The 14,674-nt window shown below is 40.0% G+C and overlaps 1 protein-coding gene across 2 annotated transcripts in view; it reads right to left on the bottom strand.

Moving 5' to 3' along the window:
- Window positions 1–6: 6 nt before the first annotated feature.
- LOC126489045 (sperm-associated antigen 6) overlaps window positions 7–14,674 on the bottom strand; it is a 52,671-nt gene continuing 38,003 nt past the window's right edge. The window contains exons 8-11 of one of the 2 annotated variants that reach the window (XM_050123040.1): window positions 13,375–13,566; window positions 8,836–8,952; window positions 8,154–8,299; window positions 7–1,173 (exon numbers count right to left, since the gene is read on the bottom strand). In XM_050123040.1, the coding sequence (XP_049978997.1) occupies window positions 1,104–1,173; window positions 8,154–8,299; window positions 8,836–8,952; window positions 13,375–13,566 (525 nt within the window). In that variant the 3' untranslated portion in view covers window positions 7–1,103. The remainder of the gene's footprint in view (window positions 1,174–8,153; window positions 8,300–8,835; window positions 8,953–13,374; window positions 13,567–14,674) is intronic. The other variant, XM_050123041.1, reaches the window with a different exon arrangement.

The raw sequence follows: 14,674 nt of genomic DNA, 5'->3' as shown, positions 1-14,674 counted from the left end.
ATGGGCCTGTAGGCCGAAGATGGATGCCCCAACAGTACAAAAGAACTTTGGGTGACTGTCCAGGCAGCAAGATGTCTCTGTCGTTTATTTCTTATTTGCTTAGGTAATATTATATCCTTCTGGAGTCTTTGATGGAGTTGAAGAATAAATAGATAGCTATAGTTTTCCTTAGTTATGATAAAAGATAAAATAGATATAAATATTGTAACTGTAATTCTTGCTTAATAACTATTTTGTTATATGTAATTTTGCTATGTTAAGTTAAAGCCGTCTTTTTTTTGTTTAAACAGAAAAAGGGGAAATGATGGAGGAAGGACATTGGTTAATTATAATAAAGAAACTGCCTTGGCCCATTTTATTGGTTAGAACATAGGTGGGTGGAGGAAACAGAAGAGAATGCTGGGAGAAAGAAGCTGAATCAGAGAGTCGCCATGGTTCTCCCACTCCAGACAGACGCAGGTTAAGATACTCCCTGGTAAGCCACCTTGTGGGCTATACAGAATATTAGAAATGGGTTAGAACAATATGTAAGAGCTAGCCAATAAGAGGCTACAGATAACGGGCCAGTCAGTGTTTAAAAAAATACAGTTTCCGTGTAATTATTTCGGGGCATAACCTAGCCATGCGGGCGGCTGGGTGCTGGGGACGCAGCCCCGCCGCTCCTAATTCTACATTATTTGTCATCAGGGTCACCTTTCAGCTCTTTTCCTTCTAGATGCTTTTACGTAACTTGAAAGGCAAGTTTTCCTTGCCTATGTGTGAGAAAATGGCCAGAATAGCCTAAGCACTGTTGGGCGGCATTTCTCAGCTGGTTGGAGATAATGTCTGTGCTGTTTACATGTGGTTTTCAGCAGAACGATAACAAATGTGTTAAACCTTTTAATGTCTTCAAGACTACCTTTAGAGAAATCCCTATGCATGCACTGACTATGACTAGCCCTTCATATATTCCAGCTACTAATTCTTAAACTACTACATACATTTAGAAAACATTATCCAAAGGTATCTTGCATTGAACACAGCTAGAGTGTACTTTCAAAGAACTTTAACAATCACTATTCATACTCTCCTGGGAAACTGAGGAAGATAAAAGTACGGTTTGTTCAGTTGGTAAGTGGCTGGTAGCTGTCCACCCTCTGTAGAAGAGTATCCGAGTATCCAGGTGAATAGTACCTGAAAAAATAAATTTGTTATTAGATAGGGAAAATTTTCAAAGGTGAACTCAAGAAAGTCTACATAAGAACTTGCTGAAATAATATAAGTAAAACTTGATGTATGGTCTTAATCATTACATGCTTTATGCATACGCTTAGAGACAACAAAGAATTTCTTAATATATATTTTAATTATATCTGGTCACAATTAACATTAAATAACTATTTCACAAATTACTTTTAAAATTATTAAAATATAAGCTATGTCCATATATCAATGTCCATACATATACCCATACACAGATACATACACACACATATATATACATAGTGATATGAATTACATTTTTAAATTGAACATTTCATAAAACATTAACATTTTATCTTGGTTTGGACTTGATTTGGCTGCTTTCAGCTAACTTTACCTATGCCTACTTAAAAATTTGTGAATAATATTATACTAATTTCCTCCATAATTTGTTAAATTACCATGATAAAAATCAATAGCTATATTCTTTTTTCAGTAACATCCTTATACACAGTCACGGTTAAACATAACATACACACATCTAAAGAATGTTTCTCACAAGGCCTTCTACTTCGAAAAATGGCTTTCAGAAGTGGGTTCCTTCATGCAGCCTTGCACTTAAGGGTCCCCAATTATTTCTTTATTAGTCTGAGTTAGTACAAATTTTAAAGCTTGCCTCAATCTCCTATGCCCCTTATAAGTGCTTTTGATGTAAACAGATACTTTATTATATAACTACAAGAGGCAAATTTTCTATGATCTTTTTAAGTTATGTTGGTTAGTATGGTACCCACTGTCCACACAAAGCTAAGGAACACTCCAAACAGCTGGTCTACATGAGAAACTGAATACTTTGTATCTGAGTTTTAAAATTGATAATGCAATGATCAGAAAATATTTATATGTTGTAGCTTTGGAGTCTGTCCTGAAGCTAGCTCTGTAGACCAGACTGGCCTCGAACTCACAGAGAACTGCCTGCCTCTGCCTCCCAGTTGCTGGGATTAAAGGCATGTGCCACCACCACACAGCAATAACTTTTTTAATTTGGAAAAATAATTCAATCAGTATGTTCTGGTCATAGTTTCCACTCCAACTCATTCAAGAGCCTTCTCACGTTTCTACCTACACAATCCCATGCCCCTTTATCTTGCTTTTAAAAAACAGACAATACAGCTCCATTGGATGTCAGTGTGGTGATTTCTCAGAAAATTAGGAAACAATCTTCCTCAAGACCCAGTAATACCACTTTTGGGTATATATCCAAAGGATACTCAATTGTGCCATAAGGACATGTGCTCAACTATGTTCATAGCAGCATTTTTTGTCATAGCCATAACCTGGAAACAACCTAAATGCCCCCTGAATGAAGAATGGATAAGGAAAGTGTGGTACATTTACACAATGGAGTACTACACAGCAGAAAAAAATAATGACATCTTGAAGCTTGAAAGCAAATGGATGGAGCTAGAAAACATTTTTTTGAGTGAGGTAACCCATACCCAGAAAGACAATTATTACATGTACTTACTCATAAGTGGTTTTTAAACATAAAGCAAAGAAAAACAGCCTAGAAATCATAATCCCAGAGAACCTAGACAACAATGAGGACTCTAAGAGAGACATACATAGATCTAATCTACATGGGAAGTAGAAAAAGACAAGATCTCCTGAGTAAATTGGGAGCATGGGGACCTTGATGGAGGGTTGAAGGGAGGGGAGAGGCAGGAATGGGAGCAGAGAAAAATGTAGAACTCAATAAAAATCAATAAATTTAAAAAAGAAAGAAAGAAAACTATGCCCACATTTCCAAAAAGTGGATTATGGATGTTTGTCTTTGTTTAGTGTGTTGGTTACAAGGTATTATGGACAATGGTCAGGAAAAAAGCTAAACAAAGGAGATTAGACAAAGGGTCTTGTTTTGAAAAGAATAAAAAGGAACTGCTTTGGGATAATGTTTCTGTACAATGTAAACATTGGCCACTAGTACTGGTTTAATAAAACATTGATTGGCCAGTAGCCAGACAAAAAGTATAGTTGGGGAAACCAGACTAGGAGAATTCTGGGAAGAGGAAAGAAAGACACAGTCAAAAGCCACACACAGGAAGAAAGATGAGAATGCCTTACTGAGAAAAGGTACCAAGCTATCTGACTAAACATAAACAAGAATTACGGGTTAATTTAAGTTGTAAGAGCTAGTTGATAATAAGCCTGAGCTAATAGCCCAAACAGATTATAACTAAAATAAGGCTCTGTGTGTTTATTTGGGATTGAACAGCTGTGGGACCAAGTGGGACAAAAACTTTCATCTACAGTTACCCATCACTTTTGGCTCTTACAATCTTGCTTCCTCCTCTTCCTTATACATCTCTGAGCCCTGAAGGGAGAGCCTTAATGAACACATCCATTTACAACTCAGTGTTCCACATCTTAGTCTTGGTTCACTGTCCAACTGTGGATCCTAGAATAACCTATAAGTCACTTTTTCACATATAAATTTTGTAATTATAATTTTTATGTGAAAATTTTTCAGGTAAATTTTCCAGTAGAATATGCTCTCTGAATTAAGGTACAGTATAAATGAAAAAATATTATAAAAACATAAAGTAACTTGCAGGGAGCCATTACGTGCAGCTGCCTTTACTAGCTCCTGCAGGGCTGGAGTAAACAACTCCATATGAGGTCTCCTGCAGGGCTGCAGTAAAAGGTCATAGCCAGTACCACCATCTCGGGCATGCTCAGTGTCCTCAGTGTGCTGGACCTATCAGGGAGCTTGGAGCGGTTGCTGAGACACTTTGACCAATAGGAGGCCTGCACGTACCCCTAGTCCCTATATAAGCAGCTGCAGCTCAGAGCTCGGGGGCCCCTCGCTTCCTGCTCTCCCTATAACCAAGAGGCTCCAATAAAGCGTGATTTGGGAAGAATCCTCGTCTGGTGGCTGTTCCTTCCTGCTGGTCAGGGAGTTCGCCGCAACTGGTGCCGAAACCCAGGACGCTGGGACAAGCTTTGGTACCGAGTGAGGGGCCAAAGAGGATTCAGAACCCGACATGTGGAGCGGCGACATCATGAGAAGAGCTCCGGTGTCCCCAGGTAAGGCTGGGGAATCCATGACAAAAGTGGGTTTTCGGCTCTCGCCAGTAGAAGAAGGGAGAGTGGGGGTAATAGAGCCGCGACTACAGCGGACGGTTTAAAGAAAGTCAGAGCCACGATCAAAGTGGACGGTTTAAAGAAAGTATAGCCACAACCAAAGTGGACGGTTTAAAAATGAAAATAAAAGGAAGAATAGGATTTTAGAATGGGCGCTTCAACATCACACCTGATTTTTCTGGCTCTTAACGAGCTGTTACGGAGCGCTTTGGAGAGGTTTTTGACTGAATGTAACACAATTGCTCCTTGGTTTGCCGTCTCTGGCAATCTTAATGTGTCATCCTGGGATAAGCCTGGTAGAGATCTGAATCTTGCCACTGAACAAGGTATGCTAAGGAAGGGAGTAATATTCATTTGGTTCGAATTACCAAGGCCTCCAGAGTTTACAGTGGAGTGTGAGCAGCTGTGGCTTCAAGGCCAAGGAGCTCTAGGCAGCTCCATGGCCAAGCAGCACTGAGAGTCTGCAAAGCTGCAAACACCGGGACTTGCCTCAGGGCATAGAAGCAAGGCTGAGCACATAGTCTTATGGTTAAACAACCTTGTATTTAGGCCCAAGAGGAGTATTGCTAAAGTTTTGAGGTAGATATTTGCCTAATTTTAAAAAAATAAACATAATGGGGGACCCCCAATGCTGGGGAGACTCTCACTCAGGTCTCAGGATGGCATGCCCCCCCATGGCTCGCTGGAGACCTTCCTTGCTGAGGTCGCATGCACACGTGGCCTTGGTTGGCGGGGGAGGAGTTTGACCCCGAGTGACAGGGAGAACGAATTTTTAAAAAGGGGCCACAGCCCAATGGTCCAGGAGGGTCATAAAAATTTCAAAAACCCACTGATGGTCGTGGGGGGCACGGCTCCCTGCCCCTCAGGACCACTCCCCGGGTCATAATCAGTTAGTTCCTAAAACAGTAGTACCTGCAGGGGGAAACTCCCTGTTTCTTGGGATATTTACAGGCTAGTCCTAGATTTTGGATTCTTTTCTTCCTGCTGGGAGAGTCTGTTTTATCCGGGATTTTCAATACTATGTGTGATCCAAAGGTGACTGTCAGTTTGCACTTCCAGCAAGTTTTTTCCTTACCCACATTTTCTTGATAGGAAAAAATCTGAGAGATGGTTTGACAAAATATTGGCTATGATCAATGCTTCGTATACTAAACAATAGATTCATTGATAATTTTAAGATTGATTCCTGGACAATTGCCTTTGCTCAATTCAAAGGCAAAAACAATAATCTTTCCCCAGATGATCATTGCTATAATTCACACAACTGTATTTTACTAATGTTATAGCAAAAAAATCCCTTAAAGGATTTTATGCTAAATTTTACAAATGGCTCTTCCAATGGAAGAACTGCATATATGGCTAATAAAATAAAAGAAAAAAGAAATTATGGAGCATAACAAGGCTCCTTCAAAGCAACTCATAGAAGTTGCAAGCAGATCTTGATACAAACGGATCTGGCGTGATAACACCAAGCTAACCTTTGCTAAGGCAAGGTGGAAAAGTCCTTGCAATGCATTATGAAAAAAACCTGACCTATATACATTTGGGGTCGAGGATATGTTTATGCTTTTTTCACAGAAAGAAAATAAAATCTGGACCTGGATGATGTCGAGGCTGCAGACGCCCCACAGAGGACTTCCAGAGGCGATTGGAAAGAGGTCCTTGGTCTGGACTTCCCTGCCCCCAAGGAGAGAAGTGCCTCATTGGGTCCCGAGCCACCTGACCAGAACTGTTGAAGTCCATCTTGAAAATGACTCCGCCGCTCTTCAGGATGCTGATACTGCTGATCCTGTGGCAGATGATCCCAAGCCGAGCAGAGCAGAGATGGGGGATTCTGTCAGCCTACCCTAACCCCATTCCTAAAATTGGTCTGAGGACTTTGATGCCACCCTGGAGGACCTCAGACGCGCATCAACTCAACATGCGTAGATCTAAGCCTGGTGGAGGGACTGCAATCCTGGATCTCCTCTGCCTTCTCCCTGTTTAAGGATTGGGTGGGGGTGGGGATGTTTTTTGCATGCCGCATAGGAGGGTGCGTGCTGTGCCCATGGTTAATTTGTCGCCTTCAGACTCAGGCATCCCATGATAAGGTGGTAATGCTGCAGGCGCTGGCTGCCCTGGAGAAGGGTGATTCCCCCCAAGTTTGGTTATCTGTCCTCAAGAGTCAATAGTGACTGATGCGTAGCCTTTGCACCCTCGCGGAAGTTCTGTCCATTGCACCGAGGAAGGTACGCTAGTCCTTTGCGTTCCGGTATTGCCTTTGCACCTCCATGGATCTTGTTCCATTGCACTGGAGAAGGAATACCATAGACGCAGGCCTCCCTTGATCGGCCCTCACATCATGAGGTGAAGACCTGATCGGGGAATAAGACCTCTGACTTGACTTTGAGACAAACAAGAACGGGGAACTGCAGGGAGCCAGTAGTGCAGCTGCCTTTACTAGCTCCTGCAGGGCTGGAGTAAACAACTCCATATGAGGTCTCCTGCAGGGCTGGAGTAAACAACTCCACATGAGGTCTCCTGCAGGGCTGCAGTAAAAGGTCATAGCCAGTACCACCATCTCGGGCATGCTCAGTGTCCTCAGTGTGCTGGACCTATCAGGGAGCTTGGAGCGGTTGCTGAGACACTTTGACCAATAGGAGGCCTGCACGTACCCCTAGTCCCTATATAAGCAGCTGCAGCTCAGAGCTCGGGGGGGCCTCGCTTCCTGCTCTCCCTATAACCAAGAGGCTCCAATAAAGCGTGATTTAGGAAGAATCCTCGTCTGGTGGCTGTTCTTTCCTGCTGGTCAGGCAGCTTGGGACCCAATGAGGCACTTCTCTCCTTGGGGGCAGGGAAGTCCAGACCAAGGACCTCTTTCCAATCGCCTCTGGAAGTCCTCTGTGGGGCGTCTGCAGCCTCGACATCATCCAGGTCCAGATTTTATTTTCTTTCTGTGAAAAAAGCATAAACATATCCTCGACCCCAAATGTATATAGGTCAGGTTTTTTTCATAATGCATTGCAAGGACTTTTCCACCTTGCCTTAGCAAAGGTTAGCTTGGTGTTATCACGCCAGATCCGTTTGTATCAAGATCTGCTTGCAACTTCTATGAGTTGCTTTGAAGGAGCCTTGTTATGCTCCATAATTTCTTTTTTCTTTTATTTATTAGTCATATATGCAGTTCTTCCATTGGAAGAGCCATTTGTAAAATTTAGCATAAAATCTTTTAAGGGATTTTTTTGCTATAAGAATTTGTCTTGTTGACCATGTGCTTTGCTTTACAGAAGTTTGTCAGTTTCAGGAGGTCCCATTTATTAATTGTTTCTCTCAGTGTCTGTGCTACTGGGGTTATATTTAGGAAGTGGTCTCCTGCACCAGTGCATTCAAGTGTACTTCCCACTTTCTCCTCTATGAGGTTCAGTGTGGCTGGTTTTATGTTGAGGTCTTTGATCCATTTGGACTTGAGTTTTGTGCATGGTGATAGATACGGATCTATTTTCATTCTTCTACATGTTGGTATCCAGTTATGCCAGTACCATTTATTGAATATGCTCTTTTTCCATTTTATGTGAAAGTCATAATCTATCAACCTGTATAGCAGACATTCACAATTTCAAAGCAATTTAATTTGAACTCTGCATTTGGGTATTTAGTAAAATATATATTAAAATAGTATACACATGTGATAAACAACATTGCAGACTGATTGAATGTGTCAATAAGAACATAATCTGTTTCATTTGCATGAGGTAAAAGAGCCTTGTGTAGAATTTCAAAGTCCACATATTTACACTCTTGACTACTGAAAACACTGCATTACTGAAAATCCCAGTCCAGCTCCATACCGTACTATTTCCTCTGGGTAGCAGTTGTTAATGCTGTTGATGTATTCCTGCAGGAGAGAGCCAGGCTCTGCTTTTATCTCTTGCACCTTTTTAAGTCCTCCGCTAGTTACAAAAAGCCGCCGAGCTTTGCTGTCATGAGGCAGCACCTTAAAGGGAAAATGTATAGACAATCACATCTTCCTTCGCAAGCCAGCATTTTACTACTGAAAATAACTTAGTAGAGAATTTACTCTCAGTGTGTCTATAACAGAGTAATCCAAATCTGCGGGTAATGGGAAGAAAACAGCTCCTTTTAAAGGTCTATCAACTGTTCATGTTGTAGAAATGGAATCAAGCAATGAACATGAACAAAGTTAACGCTATCCACTGCATACATGAAGCTTACACTCCAGTCTCTCCACCTCTACAAAATAGAGGCAGGCTCTTTAACAAGGGAGAAGGGTCCCTCATAAACATCTAGTACTCATCCTGGGTCCTCACCAACCAGTCATCAGCTGCAGCGGTTGTAGTCACTCAGAGCACGGGTGTTGTGGCATTGCTTGCCTTCGCCTGTGTTCTTCCTTCTCTCGAGAATGCCTTCCCACTACAGGAATTCATCCTCCCCTGCCTAGTTAACTCCAACTTGTTATTTGTGGCAGTAACTTTAAGATTTTCTTTCCTTCCTTGCAGGTATGTTTCTTACCTTACTGAACTGACCAACAACGTGTTTCAGGATATTGGGAGGCGCATCATACAAAAATGGCTCGAGGGCTGGGAGGTAGGTGCATTTTTGAAGAATATTCTTTATGGCTTTTTTACTCTGTTGAAAAACAAAGCAAAGTGCGTATAAAATCTTAACAATTCATAGCCTATATTCCTACTGCATATAAAACCAGTTTACTGGCCTAACCTGCAGTAGTTACATTTTCACAAATAGTTACATTAAAAAAAAAACTTTTGACTGGTTTTTAATGATAGAATACCTTGGCAGTGATCATTGTGTTAAATATGATCATTGTGTTAAATCTTAAAACATAAAGTGAATTGTTATGTTAGTTACTTAGGGTTCCTAATTAAAAGAGACACCAATGACCACAGTAACTCTTATAAAGGAAAACATTTAATTTGGATGACTTACAATGCAAAGATTTAGTCCATTAACATCATGGTGGGACATGGCAGCATGCAGGCAGACATGGTGCTAGAGAAGGAGCTGAGAATTCTACCTCTTGATCCAAGACAATAGGAAGTGAACTAAATTAAATATAGCTTAAATATGGGAAAACTCAAATCCTGCCTCCACCGTGACATACTTCTCTCCAACAAGGTCACGCCTACTTAAACAAGGTCACACTTCCTAATAGTACCATTCTCTAAAAGCTTTGGGGACCACTTACATTCAAACTACCACAGATCTCTAAAATAAAAACTTTAATCCTCTAAGAGAGAGAGAGAGAGAGAGAAAGAGAGAGAGAGAGACGCACTAGAAAATGGAAAGACATTCCATGCAAATGGGCTGGTAGAATTAATATGGTGAAAGTGGCCATTCTAGCAAGAGCTATTTACAGATTCAATGCAGTGCCAACTAAAACTATCCTATAACTCATAAAGAACCACAAAAAAAAAAAAACACCAAAGCAATCCTGAGCAAAAAAAAAAAAAAAAAAAAATTCTGGCGGGATTACTACTCCAGAACTTAAGATATATTACAGAGACAATAGGAATAAAAACAAAGTTTCGGCACAAAAATAGACATGCAGACTGATGGAGCAACATAGAAGTGCCAAACACGAGCACACATAACTTCAGCCACTTAGTATATGACAAAACAAAAACAAGCTGAAGAAGAAAAAACATCTTCAACCAAAGGTCATAGGAACTGGACGTCTACACAAAGAAGAATGAAATTAGATCCATATCTATCACCTTGCAAAAAAAAAATCTCCACGCTGATCAAAGACCTAAATGTGAAACCCAAAACCACTAGAAGAAAACATAAACAGAATCCTACACGATAAAGGTGTAGGGCAGGACTTTTTGATAAGTCCCATTTGCTCAATGGCTAGGGCCAGCAGTTGACAAGTGAGACTTCATAAAACTAAAAGGCTTTTGCACAGATAAAGAAATATCAGCCTGATGGAGAAGAAACCCTCATAATGGGAGAGAATCTTTGCCATCTATGCATCTGACATCCAGAATCTGTAAAGAACTCAAAAAAGAAAAGAAAAACAAATATCCCCTTTGAAAGATGGACCTGAAACCTGAACAAAGGAATCTCAAAAGAAAAAACTAAGGAGGCTAAGAATTACATCACAGAATCTTCATTGTCCCTAGCAATGAAGGAAATGCAAATCAAAACAATACTGATATCCCATTTATCCCACTCAAACAGCAAAGACCAACAAAACAACCAACAACATCCCAGACTGGGTGTGGGGAATAGGGGACCCTCATTATCTGCTGGTAGAATTGCACACCAGTGCAGCAGTGTGGGAATTAGTGTAGACAATTCTCAAAGGCTAAAAATACATCTACAATATGACCCAGCTATGCCACTCCTTGGCATATATACCAAGAACTCAAACTCCTGTTCCACAGATAACTTCAGTCATGTTCCCCGCTGCCCTATTCACAAAGTTAACAAATGGAAACCACCTAAGTATCCTTCCTTTGATGAACGGATAGTGGAAATGTGGTACCTATATACTACGAAATACTATTCAGCTGTAAAGAATAATGAAATCATGAACTTTTCAGGTAAATAGATGGAACTAGAAAAGAACATATCAAATGAGGTAACCCAGACCCAGAAAAACAAACATTGTATATTCTCTCTCACTGGAGGTGCGAGCTCCAAATTTTCAGATTTATGTGTAGTCCTCTCTTCTCATCAGGACCTTCTCTATGTAACAGAGACCATTACAGAAAACAACAACCAAACAAAATGCAGAGTTTGTAGCCCAGCCACAAAGGATACCTCTACTCCTTCACCTAACATTTTGGGAATATTATGGAATGGGGGTAGAAGGATTGTAAGCGTCAGAGGATGGGAAATTTACTATGAGATTGTGTCTTCTAGGAATGTCAGATGCTATAGTCATGAAGTTCCACCAATGTGACTACCTAAGCATCAGCCAAACAAGGACAATAGGCATGTTAAAGTGGACCAAGGAAAGCCCAGGAGGCGTCAGCCCTACATAAAGAACTAAAAGCAACTAAGAAGGCTGAGAGCAGGAGAAATAGTCTTCCCCGAGTAAGAGCACACCAATTGGTTATTCCATACCAAATGGCCAGCTCTAAAGACATATATAGGAGTAACATTATAAAGAATAGATGACGAGGTTATATTCAGGAGTATTAATGTATATACATATGCACACATGCATATAACAACAACTAATGAAAAACAGAGGTCATTAATTGAAAAAGAGTAGAGGGGTATATGAGGTTTATGGGGAAGAAAGGGAAGGCAGAAACTATGTAATTATAATCTCAAAAATAAAAGAAATAATAAAATACAAAAAATGACCCAGTTTTAAGATACAGGGATTTTAATAGAGTAGAAGGCTTTTCTAGCATGAGCAAGAGACTGAATCGAATAGACGACCCAGATATTAACCCACAAACCTATGGACACCTAATTTTTGACAAAGGAGCTAAAAGTATACAATGAAAGAAAGAAAGCATCTTCAACAAATGGTGCTGGCAGAACTGGATGTCAACCGGTATAAGAATGAAAATAGACCCATATCTATCACCATGCACAAAACTCAAGTCCAAATGGATTAAAGATCTCAATATCAATCTGAACACACTGAACCTGATAGAAGAGAAAGTGGAAAGTACTCTACAACAAGTGGGCACAGGAGACCACTTCCTACATATAACCACAGTAGCACAGACAATAAGGGCAACATTGAATAAATGGGACCTCCTAAAACTGAGAAGCTTCTGTAAAGCAAAGAACACTGTCATTAAGACAAAAAGTCAACCCACTGACAGAGAAAAGATTTTCACCCACCCCGCAACAGACAAAGGTCTGATCTCCAAAATATATAAAGAACTCAAGAAACTAGACTTTTAAATGCTTATTAACCTAATTATAAAATAGGGCACTAAACTGAACAGAGAATTCCCAACTGGAGAATTGCTTTTGGTCCCATTGTTTTATCACAGCAAAAGAATCCGTAACTAAAATAGTGGCATGCCTTTGGGACAAAATGAACTTTAGCAAAGACTTCTAGTTTGCCAGAATAACAAATGAAAATATCACAAGACAGTTCTTAATGTTTTCAGATACACTTTTCCCCAGTATAGTACTGTCAAATCAAGAAGAGCTGACCGAACTCCAACCTAAATCTATAAAACAACAGTTGATATAATCCAAGAGACTTTAGAGAAGGGGGAGGAGAATGGTGGATCCCCTACAATAAGATGCCCAAAGGAACTGAAGTTTGAGGAATATTTTGCAGTGTTAATCTTCCTCATTACAGGACTGACAATGGTTCGTTTTTCAGTTTAATATATAGAGAAGCTACTAAAGCAATTAATTAATTTATAGTAAACAAGACACATTTGATAAACTAAAACACATTAGGAAGTAAATCTGGGGCTGATGAGATAGCTCAATGAGTCAAGATACTTGCTGCCAAGTCTGAAAACCTGGGTTCAATCAGCAGGTACCCACATAATGGAAGGAGAGAACTAATTCTCACATGATGTCTTCTGGCCTCCCCAAGTATACCATGGTAGGCATGTGTGCACAAATCCATACATGCTTAAATAGTCAGATAAACATAATAAAATTTTAATAAAATAGCATGAAAATAATTCTTCATAGGAAATACCAACAGAAATGTAGTCTAAAAAACACTAATTTTATAAACAACTTGATATCTTTAGAGAATGTGTTTCTAAAACACACAACTAATCTGTTTTTAAAGGAAAGTGATCTCAGTTCTTTTGATAAATTTCTATTTCTTTTTTCAAGACAGGGTCTCTGGTAGCACAGGTTGGGTTTGGAGTCACTCTGTAGCCAAAGATGGCTGAACGCTTCCCCTCTTCCTGTCTTCAGAGTCCTAAGACTGTAAGAGTGTACCACCACACTTGATTTTTAATTTGTATTTCTTGATTTAGAAAAACCATATTATCCATCAGAAAATGAAGACTTTAAATCACATGTTAAGAAAAAACCTAGTTCTACCTAGCACATCTTCCCAAAGCATAAAGACTAAACACTCACTTTGACCTGCAAGTCCTCGGAGCTCTCTGGGGCCATGTACAAAGAAAGCAGAACTGGAAGAGTGTTTGTGACCGCAACAGCCCTGGCATGCTCTGGCGTGTGTCTTCCCAGCTGCCCTAAGGCCCAGGCGGCAGCAGCCTTAATGTGATCTTCTGGTTCTTCTGAGAGGCAGATTGATAACTGGGGTACACCCTGCCAGGGACCCAAAGAGCGAGTGTTATACGTAAATCTAGAGCGGACATCAAAAGAAGGCATATTGACCTTCATCCCTTTCTCCCGAATGACTCAAGAAATAGGCACATCATAATGCCTGCTGTCATTTAAGCCAACGAACTGGCTAGAACCAAACTGTATTAGTTATCTGTAACAAGCTAACTTAACTATCCTTGTATCTCTAATAGTTTTTACTTCCCAAATGCTACTGTGATCAACTAAAACTACTGAGGATCAGAAAACCTTTCTTTTTCCTTGTTAAAAAGTTAACAAAGGGAGCCTGAAGAAATGACCCAGCACTTAAGAGCACTGGCTGTTTTTCCAGAGGTCCCGGATTCAATTCCCGACAACCACATGGTGACTCAACAGCTATCTACAGTGAAATCTGATGCCCTCTTCTGGTGTGCAAGCATACATGCAGATAGAGCACTCGTGTACAAAAAAATAAATAAATAAATCTTTTTAAAAAGTTAACCAAGGACTGAGAATACAGCCAAGAGCCCTTGCCTAGCATTTGTGCAACCCTGAGTTCAATCTTCATCAGTACACACACACACACACACACACACACACACACCATTAATTTATTCTGAAAGCAACATGATGGAGTAAAATTTTAATAATATGAGCAAGTGGACTATACCCCATTAATATCTTTCTTGAAGTAACACATATTTATTTAGTTAGTTAGTTAGTTAGTTCAACTCAATTACAGCTTTGCTCATCCTAACAAGCTTGGATGGCTAAGTAGGAATGAATCCTTTTGTTATACTAGTAGAATATGCTTATATTTTATATCATAAGCATTAATGTTAACTAACTAGTAAAACCATGACTACCTAGAATACCTCAAATATATTACAGCTTTTGTATCAAAGGAAAACAAATCAAATTCTAATTCCAGACTCTTGGTGAGCATATTTTTTCTACTTTGATACTATAGTAATTACCCCAAATTCAGTACCCACCCCCAAAAAAATCCTGTCAGTATCAGAAGGCCATGGCACCAGGCAAAGGTTAAAATTACTAGGTTGCAGTTCAATTTCCTAAAGAGACCTACTAATTTTTTTCATTTGTTCCTTTTCTA

The sequence above is a fragment of the Alexandromys fortis genome, unplaced genomic scaffold, assembly GCF_014885135.2.
Source record: "Alexandromys fortis isolate MF-2015 unplaced genomic scaffold, M_Fortis_MF-2015_v1.1 scaffold_219, whole genome shotgun sequence".
Classification (NCBI taxonomy): Eukaryota; Metazoa; Chordata; class Mammalia; order Rodentia; family Cricetidae; genus Alexandromys; species Alexandromys fortis.
The sequence above is the reverse complement of the archived record's forward strand: the minus strand, read 5'-3'. Positions and strand labels throughout refer to the sequence as shown.